General features: G+C 43.3%; 1 protein-coding gene across 1 annotated transcript in view; it reads left to right on the forward strand.

Annotated features, from left to right (window-relative positions):
* Positions 1-3432: 3432 nt before the first annotated feature.
* LOC105384833 (ecdysone-inducible protein E75) overlaps positions 3433-18618 on the forward strand; it is a 77210-nt gene continuing 62024 nt past the window's right edge. The window contains exon 1 of the mRNA XM_038118208.2: positions 3433-4015. Coding sequence (XP_037974136.2) covers positions 3748-4015 — 268 coding nt within the window. The 5' untranslated portion in view covers positions 3433-3747. The remainder of the gene's footprint in view (positions 4016-18618) is intronic.

An 18618-nucleotide genomic window follows, 5' to 3' on the forward strand; every position in this document is an offset into this window, starting at 1 on the left:
TTATTGTTTTTTTTTATGAGCATGGAAGTGCATCTGGCAGCATTGCATCAAGCACAGCGGGCGCAGGCGCGGCGGCCGTGCCCCGGTGCCCTCAGACTTTCACTCGCCGCGGAGTGCTCGCCATTCCCGCGCCCCCCGCGCCCCCCGAGCCCCCCGCGGCGGGGGCGCTCCCGGGGGGCACTGCTTCCTGCCTCCCTGTCTGGACTCCGAGAGTTACTCTATACTGACGAATAACTAACGAAGGAGAGCTGTCGTGCAATCGGCACGTGTAATACAAAGAGATAGAGTCGTGGCTCGCGCAGCAGCGCACCGAAACTTAGTTTTTGGTTATATAGAGTGACCCCCCTGGACATGCCGCATGCCACGAAGAGACTTGACTATGAGTATTACTTATGACTTGAGGTGGGGTTTTATGTAGCTGTACTGCAAATTTGAAATTATACGTATTTGATAAAGAACGAAAAGGAAAAAAGGATTTTTCCTCTTCAAATAAATTATTAACGTAAACATCAATAGTTAATTACACATGCAAGGTGCATAGTTTGCCTTGCCAGCAATATATTTAATTGAAAATGAGATAGGTAAAATACATTAGTAATAGTAACTAACGAATTAACGATAGCTAATTAATTAATCTTATAAACGCTTTGATTTTATCGTAATTATAAATCAAATATTGTAAAGCTTAATTCCAGTTAATAAGTAATGAAAAGATCTGAAAAGCGAATTATTTCTACTTATACCGAGAAAGATTAGAAGCTTATTCCTTTCTTAGTCAGTATTAATTTCTATCTAATATCGCAACGTGTTGTCTGGGGATTATTGACGCAGTTCGCACGGAGCTGTGTAGTTATATGTGTAGTGCAGCGATCCCCTTTGAACTTGTCGGCGGCGGCGGGGCCGGGGGCGCGGGGGACGGGGCGGTGGCAGTGACCTCGAGCCCCCCCCCGCGCCGGCTGCACCTCCCGCACCCCCGCGCGCGCCCACGCACACCCCCACACCCCTGCAACTGTCTCAAAAATACGCCAACTCTAACAATATGTTAAAGTATGCAAGTCTGAGTGTGTGCCAGCAACATGAGCTCCAGGTCTGGAAGAAGTTGCCACTACCGCCAGCAGTGCCGTCTAGAGTACGAGTAAACAAACATTTTTCATGCACCTTTTATAAAGTTTTACTCTAATACTTTCTTAAGTATTCACCTACCTAGCTTTTGTCCTGAAATTTCAGAGAGCAGTGTGTATTCGTCCTTAGTATAGTTTTCCAGAAACACTATAGCTATGGCACATGGCCATATGGAAGGGCAGAAGATATCCTGGTTGACTATCTGAAGGATATCATTTAACAATTATCATCATATATGGTGGGTATTTCGTAATTAAATAATCTGCTAGCTGAAATGGCGGCCCCGTGTGCCGAAGTACCAAACACATGGGTCATAGACCTAATATTGTGAAGGTATACAGGATGTTGCAATGCAAAGATCCTGTACCTCGAGATCGCGTGGAGACATCGAGTTGAAATTTTAAACGTAATATGGTATTCAAGTCTATGGTAATTTGGCAATAAGTTGAAAAACCAACCCGTAAATAGAAATTACTTATTAGATATACATACATACAAATATTGATAAAAACAATAAATGTAATTTGCAGATAATGGTACGGAAACGGAACCCTTTGTATGCAAGTAAAATCCACACTTGTCGTTCCAAAAGTCGTAGTACAAAATATTTTTCGAATGAGACCCTGAGTCACGCCCCGGTCTGTCAACTTACTATATTTTGTATATCACTTCTCAACATTCTGTATTGTAAAATTGTTTTAGTTTTCATAGAAAAATCAACATAGATTTTCCGCTTTTTCCTTTTATATTATAAAATTTGTTACTGTTAAATACATACAACTTTATTAAAATAGGATTAAGGCAAGATATGTTAGTTAACTAGATTAGATTTAACTTAAGGCTGTTATACGTATTAATTAGGTATCATGGGGCTGACATGTTCTCTAAAATAAATAAAGAGTAAAAAAAAACAAGTCTATATCCGCTGCATGATGGGAAATTCTGCTACGACAGTGCGTAGCGAGAGCCGCTACGAAAACGCGGCGTAGCGCAGAGCGCCGACTGTGAGCCGCACCCGCGTGCTCTATCGGCCGCTGTCGCAGTCGCTCGCAGGCAAAATGCCACTCCACAGAATCCTAATCTAAGTATTAGATGGTTATCGAGAACATCACACACGGTCACTCGCGTCCGTGCCGCCGCATCGATCCAGTTCACGCGCTATCAGTGTACATCTCGCGGAAGAGATAACAGAGCCATGTTATTGAATAGCGATGTTATGTGGCGTGCTCTAACTGTACATAATCAGTTGACCGAGTTAAATGGTGTTACTTGTTATTTGTTAAGGGAAATTACTTACAGCCCGTTCACACTAGTCGTAACGTAAGTCGCATATGACTAAAAGTAGAATGCTCTGGTCACCACACACTTTCGAAAAAATCGCGTCTCATCCAATGTGAACAGCTCCATATAAAGTTTATGGTGACCAGAGCATTCGACTTTTAGTCTTATGCGACTTACGACTAGTGTGAACGGGGGGTTACTAGTGGATGAGGAGTATTAGAAGAATCAATGCAGTAGTGGCAGTTGGCAGTGCCTTTATAGAGCCAGAAGACCTGCTTTGTTTATTTATTTATTTATTTATTCATCATCACACTACATAGCATTACAGTTTAAAAGAAAAACCTTAGCGCTACATAGAGGCACAATAATAATAATACTTAGTTAATAATAATATTCTAATAATAATAATACTTAGTTAATAATATTTATCCATCAGACTCACAAAAACTTATGATATTTGATGTGAAGAGTTTGTAGAATTTGTTGCAGATGCAGGTAGATGTGTTTACACACACGCGTTGAACTTTGATATTGTTCCATCGGGTTTCTTTCTGAGTACCTATTTATAACAATGTGTATATTTATAAGACGGAAGCGCTCACTGTGTGAAGGTCAACAGTATCGTATTATAAATAACATCAATGGGTGAAGGAGCCAAAATGATGAATATGCAACTCAAGTCACGCCAACTTGTGTTTACCTGCAAATAAATAAAAAAGTAAGTGGGTATGTTACAAGAATTTTACCGTTGACAAATATTAAACTTGTGCATGAATTTGGGTAGTTGGAACTTTATAAGATTTCGGTTTCGCCAGTTGATTATAATGAATATTTAGGATCAATAAATAGGAAAGGTGAATGGTCTAACGAGGTGTATCGTCCCAAAGTGCAGTGCACTTGCCGAAAGGTCAGAGTTAAGGTTAGAGTTGGTGTCTCGGCGGCGGGGCAGGGCGGGCGGGGCGCGGTGCACCTGGGCGGGCGGCACCCTCGCTCGCTGCAGATTCACTTTCGTCGCGCGAGCCCGAGCCGCGCCGCGGCCGCCTCAGTGAGAGAAAGTCCCCCGCCCCGTGCGGACCTGCCGCGCACGCGACCGCGCCGAGCGAGCGACATGTGCAAGTTCGCGCAAACATTCCCCACTGTTTAATAAATAAAACCTGGAGATTATTGCGTATGAAGTGCTGGATTTTTTAAGTAACAGTGGAAAAATATTCTGAACAATAATAAATAATTTTATAGTGCCGATCGTACTTTGTTTGTTGTGTTTTGTAAACTGTTTGAAACTTTTGGTGAACTCTGACCGGTGGACGGACTAAGTGAGCAGCCCTGGAGCACTCGGTGATCTCGATGCAGTGCTACCGGGTGTCGCCCAAGCTGGAGCCGCCGGAGAGCCCGGGGGTCGCGGGGGGCGGCGCGGGGGGCGCGGGAGCGCGGCGCCTGGAGCTGCCGGCGCCCCCGGGCCGCGAGTACCGCGCGCCGCTGCCGCAGCCCGGCCTGTCCGTGATCCAGTGCATGCGCCCCCCGCCCCCGCCCCCGCCGCCGCCCCCGCACCTGCAGCACCGCCACCTGAAGCCCCCCGTGTTCGAGGAGCCCTCCAGCTCCATCCCCGACCTCGGTGAGTCCTCCGCTAGAGACACAATGCCATATAGGTTAAATAACAATGTAAAATGCTAATTAATACAGTGACGTGATCCTTGTTTACATTTCCTTGACTTTAGGTTCTATTTTCTTGCAATTCTAGGAGTAGGATTTTTCGTTGTTTATGTAACAGTAGGTATCTGCTAATGTTATTGTAAGCGTGGTGTGACCGTGGCCATGCGTCGGTGTTGATCATAAACTGTTGGGCGGGAGCTCGCGGCAGATCGAGGGTATCTCTCATGTATAGATGACTGGAAACTACACTTGCACTTTCAGTGGATACACGAGACGACTCCTCGGGAGAGCCCACGATAATCTCACCAATGATTGATTATTTATTAAGTCAACAAGAATTACATGAAAACTCGTAAAATCTATCAAATTCAAGATCATCTATTGATCTATCTCCTAAACCCATTTTTCTGTGGCTGTAAATACAACGTTGAAATTCCATATAAGTAAGTAATATGTAGTTGCGAACTAATAATGCTCTATACATGGAAGTAGAACATCCATGTCTCTATAGCTTATTTTTTTAAACTAGAAAACGGCTTTTTTGTAGGTGAAAGGGCTTTTCCTCGTTTCTGAATGAATCCGAAGTTACCAAAGTAATTATCGCGTTTTAGGATAATGTCTACAATATATAGATCTATTCGGCAACATATTTCATTCTGGTACTTATAAAAATCGCGGTAGAATTGAATTTGAAAGTACCTAACTTAAAACTCTCATTACTTACCTTATTTATACGTAAAAAATAAAAATAAAGAAAATGACGTAGCCTATAATAAACATATATTTTAAAAGATAGTGTCAGATCTGCTCATGTTTTGTTAAGTGCACGTGCACTCAACATCATTTGCCACAGAGCAGTCCACACAACAAGTAGGCACAAGTAGGTAAGTTGACTGTAATGAGTATGAACACAGCGATCCACTCAAACAACCATATCACGAGCACATAATGATTGCGTATAATTTTACTTTACCTTGACTGTGGATTTATTTATATTTCCTGCTTCGGAAAATTGTTACAAGCGTTTACTCGAGAGCGCTTCCGGGTCGCCAAGGCCGGGTTTATTAATCTAGCACTTTGTAGCATCAATTAGAAATACATACTTATAGTATCAGTACACAAGTACACATACTTACATCTTACAGTATTTTATAACCCCTATCCTCCTTTTATGAAAAGTACGGTAAACTGAAACGCAATTTTCTTTCTTCGGTTACTTATACACTGTTTTAATAATTAGACAAAATCTGAAGTTTTCAGCTTAAAAAAATACTGATAAAAAATGCTTATTACATTTTCTGTCCATTGTATTTAAGTACATGAAAAATTCATAAATCATGAGGATATTAAAACCTATGAGTTTTCTCCAATGCAATTTTTTGTTATAAGTACCCTTTCAGGTTCATAATATGGTTGGCAACTCAGAGCCTCATAGTGAGGAGATACACCCTGGGACCGGGAGCGCCTCGCCAGTGGGCTGCGCCGGCACCTCCCGGCTCCTTATCCTACATTATCATAATAACACAACAATGTCACAGCGCAATTTGGAAGCGTCCTACAAGTGGACTGATAAGCGATCTATCGCTCGACCTCTTCCTCGAGCACACACACACACACACACACACACAGGCGGCTGATTTTTGCAAACATTGTGATTACTGATTAGATAAACACGGCAAGGTCACTGTCGGTGTCGTCATGAGTCAGCAAGGTCAGCGCGACATTGCCGATAGCTCCCTAAATAATAGTGGTATCTTATCTGACAATGTCAGTGGCGCGGGCGCAGGTGAGCGCGACCCCTGATGCACCCTTTGTTTGTCACCATTATCGCGTGTCCCTCAAGTTTATTCTGTACTTCAAAGATTTGTTTTTTGTTTTGGGTGTAAACTTGAAAAGATAGGACGCGAGATTATTTACATTGCTTAATTGCTTACGTAATACCTATTTTTTTTAAATAGCTATAAATACTTTTACGTGAGAGTAACTCTACGAGTATCATTGACTGAGCTTTCCTCAGTTCAGATTCACAAATTGACCTATATCTTCCATCCGAGTTATATCAGATGGCCATATTGTGCGCGCGGGCTAGTAGCGCCCGTACAGAGGTACTCTCGGAGCGAATTACGCGTTATCACTGACCTTCTGCCGAGCAAATTACTTCCTGATCATACCCGCGACATCTACAGCCACACATACTACACACGTCATGTTTGCGCTGATAACACCGCGCTAATAATATGCTAAAACATTTGGGACTATCAGTTATTTTTGACATTGAAACCCCAATGGAATTTAGATAGATATGGAGGAAAACCGTAATTAAGTATAAATAGAATAATACTAATGTTGTTACACATGAATATTAAAATAATTACGAGTATGATGAAATATGCATTTGTTGACCATCATTTTGCGTCTGTAATGCAAGTTGTTATATGGGTAATTGATGTCCTGGCTATATGCAGTCACCCCGGAAGAGTGGCGTCCACTGGCCTGCACACTGGTCACACTGCACACATGTGCACAGTTGCACACTGCGTCAGTGTGAGCGCAGGGAAGAGCCTTGACGAGGCCGCGTCACTCCGCTCATACACTACTCATACTCGACATTATAAATTGTTTCATAACATTATCACGAGCCTGCTGCGGTCGTGTGGCGGGTCCTCGTCAAGGTTAATTTGTATGGAGCTGCTCATGTCAATCTAAAGTCCAATTCCTTGCATGAGGTACTTTTTAACGACCGATGAGAACCAGAATTTTATTGTCAACAATGTTTTTGTAACGTAAGTTTACCCAGTCATCGTGAATTCATACAAATCAGTTTCAAGCATTAGTAGGATTTTTTGTAGCGTATTTTGAATAATTTTGATGCTTACGTAAGCTTTGTAGGCAAGTACTCGTACATACGTACATAGTATGTATATACGGAAAACAATAACAAGTAGGTTCTATTCAGAAATTCTATGTTTTGTTTGCTAATATTACGAAACTGAATTACTTTTGTAGCACTGAAACTTCATTCGTTTAGTAACTGAAATAGCGGGAATAAAACAGCCTTTTCAGGATCAGAACTGGCTTGGGAACAAGTGAACGATCTATTTATTGGCTGAAAGCTGAAAGGCGCCCCCCCCCCCCCGCCTCACCCCGCCTGTGACCGCGCACAGGGTCACGGCCAGGGCTAATAGCTTAGGAATTATATTATAGGTTATTTCACTAAGTATTTTGGTAACACGAGCACGCAAACGAAGTTCATTTACGAAAAACATAATTGCTTTTTCGACCATAATTATTAAGTTCCTAACAAAGATCGTTTTTTTCATCAAGTTACTAATATTACTTACGAGTATATTTTCGATGTTTATATTTGGATGAGGTAACGTTAAATTAAAACAAATAGAATCAATCCCATGAAATCAGAATACTTAATAATCAGATTTTATGTCACGAAAATCATCTCTCCGACAGACATGGACTTATTATATGGAATACTTACCGGAATTATATGAAAATTCCGATTAAAAAAAAGAACGTATGGAAAAACTAACATTGAAAAGATAAATTGAGAAAATAGAAGCCTGATTCATCCACGTGCGCTGATTGCGAGAGCGCTATCTGAAGGCCGCTGATAAGAAACTAATACATTTCAAACTAGGTTTACAACTGTGTGGACTGAGGATTACGTCCTTCACACCACTTTACTAAAATTGCAAACCATAAAACTTTTGGACAGTAAAAAAGTGCCTATCTTAGTGCAGATTTCAATTAAAAATAGTAAATTCAGTTATAGGAATTAAATAAGTATTGATATAAGTAGCCATAGCAGGTAGCATGACTAGAGCTTGGCAGCAATCTGACTAGGCTGCAGATAGTTTATGATGATGAGTCAGGCGACCGAATTACCCTTGTAAAAAAAATCTCAGATACATGCACTAGCGTTTTCCATATTGTTAAGTTCTCTTCTCCCGGCCCCACTTGTAAACAGACCAAGTTCCTAAAAGCCTTAATAAGGTGTTGTTATGCAAATGCAACGCGACATGCGTAGAAGATGCGTCCTTGCAGCGTCCCGCCCGCCCACGGTCAGGGGCGATCGATGCAGCCTCCCCGCCCGCCCCAGTGCCGCCGCTGCTAACTCACTTTACTCCGAACTGGGATCTAATCTTGTTGCAACTGAGTATCTGTATCTGTGCGGGCGACGGTTGCCAGTCGCGCTGTTCCGTCGTTTCCTACTTTGAAATGTAAATGCATACAGTGTAGACTTTACACTAGATTTTCACCGTCTGTAATTCCGGAAAGGGTAGGTAGAGGGAAATTTTCGGAGTACATCGTGTGTACATGTGATATATATAGATCGCAAGCTGTATTGATATTTTTGAATGAGAACAATCCACTTTGTGGATCTAAAATCTAGACGTGCAGGCTTCCTATAGAGGTTTGACTTCACCGTAGGAGTATTGGAATCATATTAATTGAAATGTTGGATTTCATTTCATAACCCAATAAGAGGAATCTATTTAAAGATGTCCACAGATTCTATCTCACAGTAAAAGTTTTTAAATGTAATGAAATCTCCCCAATTCCGGACCCGGGCACCGGTCCCGCTTCCGGGTAAACACGAGGTGGAGTGTCCTTGCCCTTGCACTCGGCGATCGATGCGCGCACCTCGCGCACGCCGCCGACTGTACCCGGCCCCGCTGGCGAGGCACGGCGCCGACTGTACCGCAGCTGGTGATGGTGATACACGGTAGTTGAAGCTAGGACATTGTAACACATGTTATCTGACACTGCCACGTCGTCATACCTTACGAACCTTAAGAACATAGCAAGGAATGAATGGTTTATGTCCAGCAGTGGACAACTGGACGTTTGCTGATTATGAGGATGATAAAAGCATAGGGGAAGTGGTCCGTATTTTACAACAAAGGAGCGTTGTAAAACTTATAAATGATGGTTTTATCTCGAAGTAGCGGAAAATATGTCAGTTGCAGCAGCTCGAGTTTATCTCTATCTGCATATCTTAACATAGTGTAATAATGCAGATATGTATATTGCGTGTGCATAGCTGATATGGCACGGAGTGGTGTAGATGTGACAGCCACGGCCAGGGTCGATCGACCCCCCCGCGGATCACCGCCGCCCTGGTCGGCGCTCTGGGAGCAGGAGTAGCCATCCCGGAAAATCACTAGCTGTCACTCATTCATATTTCATAACTAAATTCTCTAAAGTGCTATTTTGGACTTTAGATTATATTAGATTAGAATGGCAAAATCTTTCCTGACGAAATTCATCACTGATTCTGTTAATACGGGTTCATGGTAACAATATACGTATATGTAGCATAGGTAATAAGAGAGTTAGTTATACCATTTAGTGTATTGTAGTGGTGTATTATAAGGCTAGCACACGCCTGGCCCGGGCGGGGGCGGCGCTGGTCACGGCCAAGGCCGCAGTCTCTCGGCGCTCGGGCTGACATTGCCATGGCCACTGACATCTACTTTATATTGAGCTGTTTTCAGGCTTCAGTTATCTAGTCCGTCGCTTGTATTGTACATTATTTATTAAATTTAGCCAACCATAAGTTTGACACATTTAAAGGACCGACCGAGTCTTAAATTATGAGCCAGTATATCAATAAAAGATAGGTGTTATCCGAGTTACAGGCTCTTACAGCCGCAGTAAAAGTCATAGCTGCTCGTTATATTACGTAATTTCGTAATGTTATGGGCTCGAAGGCCGTGAAATAAGAATGACACTTTGAGCTTTGGTAGTGGTTTACCACTACTTATACTTTTTATATTTATCTTGTTTCGCTATTTCCAAAATTTCAGGATTGTTACAGGTGATGTTTCGTAATATACAGAATTCCTTCAGCGTAATATTTTGTGCAGGGTTCATAATTTCAGTTCCGCAGCTATTCTTCAGCTGTTATGATAATTGAGTTCCCAACGAGTGAAATAGGCCGTCTTCAGACTTCCCTCATCTTGAAAATCCAGCATAAGTACTTATTTAAAGTCATGCTTGGAAGTCTTGAAAATTTCGGGAATATAAACCGTAGTAGGAGCTCCCGGGCTAAATTGACTCAGCATTAATTAAATATGTGGGGACACTACAATGGTTTTAGATTATATAAAGTCTTACTGAGATTGAAAAGCCAATCAATTTGAGCATGTCGATCAGTATTGCTCGCTCTTAAGCCTCGGCGAATTCCCAGAAGCACTCAGTACCTCCGCCTGTCTGGTCCAGCGGAGCCCATTAGCACCTGGAGTTGTGCAACCAGCGGGCGCTGCCGGTGCCCGTGACCCTGCTGTCCGTGCGACCCCCCCGTGCCCCGTGTGACCCCCCCGGGCCCATGTGCCCCGCGTTGCCATGGTCACGGCCGATCGATCCGCCGTGGCCTACAGATGCACTTGAAACGCTAACTCTGTTCTAGACATATAACTCTACATTATGTACAAGGTTCAAGGAGATTTTATTGAAGGTATGGTTGAGACTGTAGCTACACTTAATTCCTCATGGAAGTAGGATACCATGATTTATAAATAGTTCGTTATAGGCATACGTCAACATCCTAGACCCCTGAAATACCGAAAAAGCCAAGTCGGTGCGTTTAGAGCTATAAATTATTACATAATTCAGCGGAAAATCATTTTTCAAAGTACAAATGCTTTTCGTCCAAAGCTGCTTATTTAGGTCAGCTTCCACTACGTAAGACTTCACAAGTTGCTTGTAGTTTGAATAGCGAGTGAGTTAGTTGACTAGCCTACAGTAAAGCCGTGAGACGGGGTCATTGCCCTTCGTTCAAAAATAAGTTCTCCCCTAATTGCTCAGAGTCGGGTGAGTCGCCGCGTGATGAGACTGGTGGAGCCACCTGGAGGCGACGGGGGCCGCCGGCCGGGGGCTGCAGTCTAGACATCATCGCTATCGATCCAGCTACATGTCTGCAATAGTCTGCATCACACACAGATTTTAGATTTATGCTTACTTAGCTTGTTAAAAGTGCGTTGTTATAGTAAAGTCTCAATAGTTGAGCGATCAAAATATGAGTTTACTACCGCCAATTAATTCAAGAAACAATCATTAAGTACTTAGTTCAAAAATACTCTAGCAACTTATAAAATCAACAAAAACTTATGTAAGAAAAAATACAAATGAATCATTTTACAATAAATTAACATGCTAATTATTATTATGAGTTGAGACAAATACGAGTAAATCGATTTATAGTGTTGATCTTGATCAATATTGTTTTTTATTATTTTTATGATTGTGTTTATTGGTTTAAATATTTAACAAAAAACAGTTTAAAGTATTATTTAGTTACTTAACGTCTATTCTATCATATTTTAACATAATTTGTTGGTGTGGTCCATAAACATAGAACGATTTAAAAAGAATTTCAAATGAATGTTTTAATGTGAGACCCTTTAACAAATTAAAAAAACAGCTAATAAAAGCAGTTTACTTTGATCTCTTTTTTCTTTGGGAATCTTTGTTGTCATAAAAAACGACAACTTGAAACAAATTGACCGTGAACTCTGCTGTTTATACGCGAACAAGACGCAACATAATCACGCAGCCAGCGCGCTGCAAATTAAAAACATGGCTGTTTTATGTAGCAAGTCTTGTTTTGTACGCTTCTCAGCCAGTCTCACTGCACTCGTCATTTGCAAACAATGAGCCTTTTTTTAAAAGGGACTTTTTTAAGTTGGAGCCGTTTTAGTTAAAGGGTTGAGTGGGAAGCGAACCTTCGTGACCAGGAGCGCAGCGGTAGCGAGGAGGTTCGCACGACCGGCCGAGCGATGTCCTTGCTGCGTGCGTCAGAAGTCACACTCGACGACCGCCGCCGCCGCCGCCGCCTGCACTCGCTGCAATCATCGCACGACGCAGTACCGCGGCCATGGAGCCTGCACCTACCTGCCACCTCTATCTGCCTCTACGCTTCAATGCATTTGTTTATCGCCATACGTCATTCAATGCGTCTATAGAGCTAGAAACTGGGTTCACTTTGTGTGTTGATGTTGCGTGACGCAAGTGAAAACAGTTTTCAATTATAAATAGAAATATCTCTTCTCTACTGAAAACTGAAATAATTAAGATCAATATAAATTGCCGCCAGCCAATTTACAATTCAGACTCCCATAACTTTTTTTGGATGGTAACATGCGTGTTTTATGTGTTATTCTGAAATGTTGATAGAAAACACAAGACAGTTTTCTGAAAATTTCAAGTCCGAATAGACTGTCTGACCGATCAGTCCGGCTGCAGCTTATAATAAATAGCGTCCCATGAGACTCTTTGAGTACGGAACCCTTAAATAAGTCTTAAATTATTAAATGTATTCCTTTGCCAAAGGAATACTTGTGAAACACACACTTGCAGTCTCGCCAATACCTACGTGCAATCGCAAATACATGCATAAAGTATTACCTGTCTCTTTCCCACTCGCTTGCAAATATAGCTCCTTTCAACTGCATTCAAATGCATCACGATATTTTCTTGGCGCGAGCAATCTTCTTGGTAAGTCTGGTGCCCTGGTGAAATGTAGTGAAACTAACAGTTCATGACTCCATTGCATTAGTTCAAGTACATCGGCTCTGTACTTTGCGTCGGAAACATTGCATTCATTGCATTGGAGCAAAACAGGATTTGCTTGGATCGCTCCAACATCACCAGTCATGTTGATTTTAGTTCGTTTTATGATACCTACACCCGCAGATAGCGATCAAACAAAGCAAATTAGGGGGTCACCTTGCGGGTGACATTCTTTTTGTGATATTAGATAATGAAATAAAAGTAAAAACGTGTTGTGTTGTTGGTTATGTCCGAGCTGTGTGCATTGTGCAGCGATGAGTCGGCGCGTGAATGCAGCGGCGAGTGCGGCGAGGTACCAGGGCCGCAGCGCCGCGCGGAGCTGGCCATGCACTTTCATGTAAACGCTTGCATATCGCATGTGCACGCAATACACACAGTATCGCGCATGTCAACGACTCGCTCTGCTCTAATGACCAATATTTATAGTAGCTGTTATTTAAGCTTACGCTTACACGTGTTACGTTTAACTGCAATTTGCAAGGCATTATTTATATTTGAGATAACAATTTATTATATATTCTAACATTATTTACTGTCGCTATTTGTTATTTCTGGCTCTGTAGCACTGGTCGCTATTAAGACGTGACAAGAGTTCTCCGTCGCGCTCGCTCTTGGGGCTGCGCGATGTGAGTGAGCGCGATGCAAAACTCTTGTCACGTCTTAAATGCGCCCCGTACTAGCCCTTCTGAAGCACCCCACCGTCTCACCGTCATCAAATTAACTGAATCACCTTATTCACAATCATTGCTCAAAATCCTCTGTTGCACTAAATCGATGAACAATACAAACCAAAATAAATACTCTGTTCAAATATTATGTCCAATTGTTACCCATTCATTACCTGCACTCTGCAGCACACAAAAATGTAGCATAATATATCACATCACATGTACTCATTGACATCGTAGATCTATGCGGCTGCGGCGTGGGAGTACTTTCGCTCACAATAGCCAAGATTTCTGTTTATGGAATGTATAATACTAATACATCATATAACTCTTCATATAGTGGCTGACGGGGTAGGCAGAGTGGGAATGCTATACAGCTGGCTTTATTCTCACCCCTTTGAGAAGTAAATCGATTGGAGGTAATAAAATAATTTTCGTAAAACGTCCTATTCTATGATCGTCCTCTACATGCAATTTTCATCCTTTAATTCTTTGTGAAATAAATAGTTTTTAAGTACGTTACTACTTTACTATACAAATACAATACAGAACACAATATTACGTTTTACACCAAATCAAAAATTGCATTGCAAAACAAAGTACTCACCCGACTCAATGTTAAAGATAAAGATATTCCTATGATGTTATTCATTAATTCCAAACCTGAAAATTTAATTCAAGGGTTTTAATTAAATCTACTACTTCATCAACATCATAGGAAAAGTTATGAAATGTGCAATGTAATATTCCGTGCAGAAAGTAAATTGCTTGGGCTCAGCGGGCGCGGCGGCGGCGGCGGCGGCGGCAGACGTTGACTTTCTATGTGAAGGTGAACCGAGTGCAGCCAGGTTCAAGTGCAGCTCCACTGTGCCGCAGGACTGTGGCCCTTAGCGACCCCCGCGAGCTGCGAGCTGTCTCCCGGACCAGGAGCTCAGAGCATGGGGCTGGTGGCTCCGCAGCAGCGAGGGTCCGGGGGCTGCACGTCGGGGTACAGGGCCCGCGTGCAGCGCCGCTAATTGTCGGGAGCGATGGCCGCGCCGGGGCAGCGACCGCGGCAGCTGCGCCGGGAAATAGATCCGCCGCCTATTTCAGACGCGGGCCCGCTCCGCGCCGCCGCCGCCGCCGCTTGTATGGGATAACGACACGGGGAACGACTCTAGTTACAGACATATGTTTGCAACAAAACCGGTAATAGGTGCTCTCATAAACTATGATAAGTTATGAAATCGCCGGGATGACTCCTGGCTGTTACAATGTTGCTAAGCTTGACAGAGCTTTGCAAAAGCTTTCCGTCATGGGTAGGATGAGTACAACACAAATCTATACAAAACTGCAAAAGTGTTGAGTGACATTGATAGGGCGGCGATTCGGTGATCGGGTGAGTGTCGGCAGTATATAGCGCGAAGTTCAGCGGGTCATTGTCCTGTGCGCGGGCGCAGCGCGCTGCAGTCGTCACTCGTATCCCATTCACCGAGTCGCCCCACTCGGCCACGCTGAATGGACGTGACGGGTCGGATTTTGGGCGCCTCCTCGATCCTAGCGCGCTGGGGAAAGGCTGACGGAGCATCGCAGTGCGGTAGGTCAGGAACAGAGGGCGTGGCTTGTTTACTTACCATTATCATTACGTTTCATGAGCTCTTTCATTTTACGAGTAATGAAATATCCATTCATATAAGTAATGTAGAATTTTTATTTTAAACTTTAAATTAGATTGATAAGTTTACGTTGGATAACTAGACCATTGTTGATTTGTTGCCTATAAACATAGTTTATTTCAGTTTTCACTTTCAATTTAGTTAAGTGCTAAATAGGTATACATGCTGTTATGCCTGGGTATGTGTATTATAATGTTATTCTAGATCTAAAAGTCACGCAGGCAGATAATTGATCAAACGCCATTAGAAAATAGCTCAGCGATCGTTGTTTCCAAGAAAAACACCTCCAGCATTACAAAACAAAAAGCGAGCAAAAACGCCTCACACAATTATCTATTTGCAGCCAGTCAGCAACATCTAACGCCGAGCGCGACCAGTGCCCCCAGCTCGCCTATAGCTAGCCTAGGTATACGTATAAAAAACAGGTCTAACGCTAAGCGAAGAATGCTGGTTAGAAAAAAAAGCGCATAAGAGTTAGAATCTAAGTGAGCCGGGTGCAGCGGCCTCATGCCAGTGACCTGGAGCAGCGACCACGCCGCCGCCGCCGCCGCCGCCGCACGGCATCGCTTGCACGACACTACAAGTTTAGTTGTGGGGTAGGTTAGTATTTTATATTGTGTTTAAAAGTTTGAAGTTTTTCTCGGTAAAAGAGGAAAGCGTGGCTAACTTCTTGAGCCTGAAATAGTTTACAAAGAAACAAAACTTAAGTGACTAGGTTTTGCGAGCTTTTATCGCGCTTATTTTGTTTACGACACGGTAGCTTGGGGTGGCTTGGGTTAGAACGGCTTCTAGTATTTAATAAATTGGTTGCCATAAATGTCAAATTCCGAATTAAATAATTCCGGCAAAAAAGGATGAAAATTATAGTAAACGTTACAGTGGAAAATTGTGTAGGTAGAAGCTTACATGAAAAGTTTCATACAATAGCACAGACATTCGGGCGCCTTTTGGTGTGTCATCTTGTTTCCCCGCGCCCCCCCGCCCAGCCCCCTCGTTGTTCGAGGGTCGATAGCGCCGGGAAGTCCATGTGCACCCTCCGTGACTCACACTAAGGACCTGTGTGTTTCACTCATTGGGAAAAGCGATTTTCTTACTGTGAGTCACATCGCTGATGGAATTAGGTAGCTAGAGGATTTGAGTTGTCTCTGTATTTAGATCATGAGATCATCCGGTAACACAGAAGTACACAATATATTTACTTAGTTATTATATACCAACCAAAGTTTTTCTGTTATTGGATAGTGTCAAAAAACGCATGTCCTAAATGATAAGTGTCTGCACAAAGATGCCCTTCGCACTGAATAATTCAGTACCTCCGTCCATGTGATGACCTGCGATCGTTGACTCTGAGCGGCCAAGTGCATTCAGGAATAGTGCAGGCGTACCCTGCGGCGGCGGCGGCGGCGGCGGAGAGCGTTTCTAAGTTCACTGCTCGATGGAAAGTGCGAGTGAAACGCGCAGTGAAACTGCAGCGTGCGCCGGCGCAGCGCGCCACGCTCACTGACCACCGGTAACCCTGCATTAGCCAAACACCCCACATTACTGCTCCACCTTCGTGGAACTGGCCATGACAGGAGGAAGTCGAGACACTAGTTGCTTGATCTGCTAATTGCTCGGTGGTTAAATGGTACCGCTTATTTATGACTTGAGATTTTATAATGTGTAGTATTATGATAAGTATAACCTATAGGTTGTGTACTTAGGCAAGTACTACGATCACGTTATGATTGTGTCTGAGTTGAGTACCGGTTGCACAGCGCAGCGGATAACTTACCTATCCGAATGATCCCAAAACTACAGTTTTCCATTCACAATTTCCAACATTTTATTTACATTTAATGAATTCACAATCTATAGCTTCTTGCCTGTTCGCAAGTAGCTATATACTTTTGTCACTAGCAGCTAGTAACAAAGACGAGTAGCATGTTGGCTGAAGCATCTGTCTGATGAACGTTATGCCCTCGTCGGCCATCGATCTAGCAAAGAAATCGTCTAAATGCTCGCCACAGCCAACCTGCAAACTGCAAGGCCTGTGTCACGGCTGCAAGCTGCGGGCGACGACCCCGCGCGGGGCGAGGCGGGTGCAGGTCTCACAACACTTATTTAGGTTACGTGATGATTAGTTTGGCAAAAATCATTTGCCTATAAATTTTCATATTTATATGAGTGAAAATTTTCATAATGCTGAGAGCGGCGGACGAAGCCTCGTCGCCTTCTGATTATTCCCCTGGCATGCAAATCAAGGCACAAAAGATGACACCACAAGAGATTTTTATCGTGAAATTTTCCGGAAAATTTTCAGTCCTTTTGTAGAGAACTTCTTGCATAAAGTTCATTGTCACACACAGAGCCGATAGTGCGCTCCAATGAGAGCTATTATTCAATATATTTATAACATGTCGATGCTGAGTGCAGCGGGGGCGGGGGCGCGGGGGGCGGGCGGGGGGCAGGGACCGCGGTCAGGGACGCGCTATCTCCGCGCGCCTGTTGCCCGCCTCATCGCACTGTGCAGAGATGCCGAGTCACAACAGTAGGGTTACTCTGACTTTACGACCACGAATCGGAAGATCGCTGCTGTGCTTTCCACAGCTCTGTTTTAGCTTTAATCGTAGCGATGGCATTGCAGTTCTTTAAAATATCGTAGTCGTAAAGCCAGAGTGCCCCTCCAGGGCGCGCCACGGCGGCGGTACATGCGTGCCTAGTTCACTGCACGTACATACAGGACTCTACATTGTGGACCAGGAACAATTGCTCCTCACATCACACAGTTATCTCGTCAATTGCAACTGCAGTCGAGATGCTCTTGGATTTGATTGAGAGTATTTGCCGCCTGGAATAACACCGTAGATAATAGACATGTTGTCTTATATCCCTACAGCCAGTCCTACCTACACTAGATACCAGTTATTCTCATGATATCATTGGAGGCGTATATTATGAAGCTTTCGGGCTAAGATGATTTTGCAAGTCCGATACCTAATATGGACGTTATACTCTTCTTACTTAAACTACATCACTTATGTTATGTCCTTTTATGTTGATGTAGAAGTGGACTGACAACCCTCAAGGCATCAATAATGTATACGATAGGTATTATGTACTAACCTACACCCAACGTACATTATTTAAAGGATTGTTTTTGGGGCATTGCTTATAATAATACCTACAGTGTTGGTTAGAAGTGTAATATATCTATACGTCTTCATATTTAACTCATAGTTTTCTATATCACAGTCGACAAAGCATTATGTAGACTTGTAAAAATGCTTGCATTCACACGACAAGCAGTGCAACATTTCCTGCAGGAATCCACCCCACTTACAGCGTTGCTGGCTTATTTCAATAAAACAATACGCAGTACTTCCCGCGCCGGAACGAGCCTTTGAAACATTCAGCGGCGACTGTAAGTTACAGCGTGCAGTGGTGTGGGTGCGTCTGCAGCGCGCCCCCGTCTGCCCCCGCCCCCGCCAGTGGGGCGAGTGGGGTAGACGGGGCTACCCCACTCGCCCCCCGTGCAGTTTACTCTCACTAACCCACTGCAGCGGAGTCGATCATGCACATCGCCCAATCTACCTAATTCCCGCTGTCTGCCGCTGCGCCCTGCACCCCACAGGTTGTCAGATATGATTTACCTGCGTGCAGATAGCGTGCAT

Source organism: Plutella xylostella, chromosome 10, assembly GCF_932276165.1.
Source record: "Plutella xylostella chromosome 10, ilPluXylo3.1, whole genome shotgun sequence".
Lineage (NCBI taxonomy): Eukaryota > Metazoa > Arthropoda > Insecta > Lepidoptera > Plutellidae > Plutella > Plutella xylostella.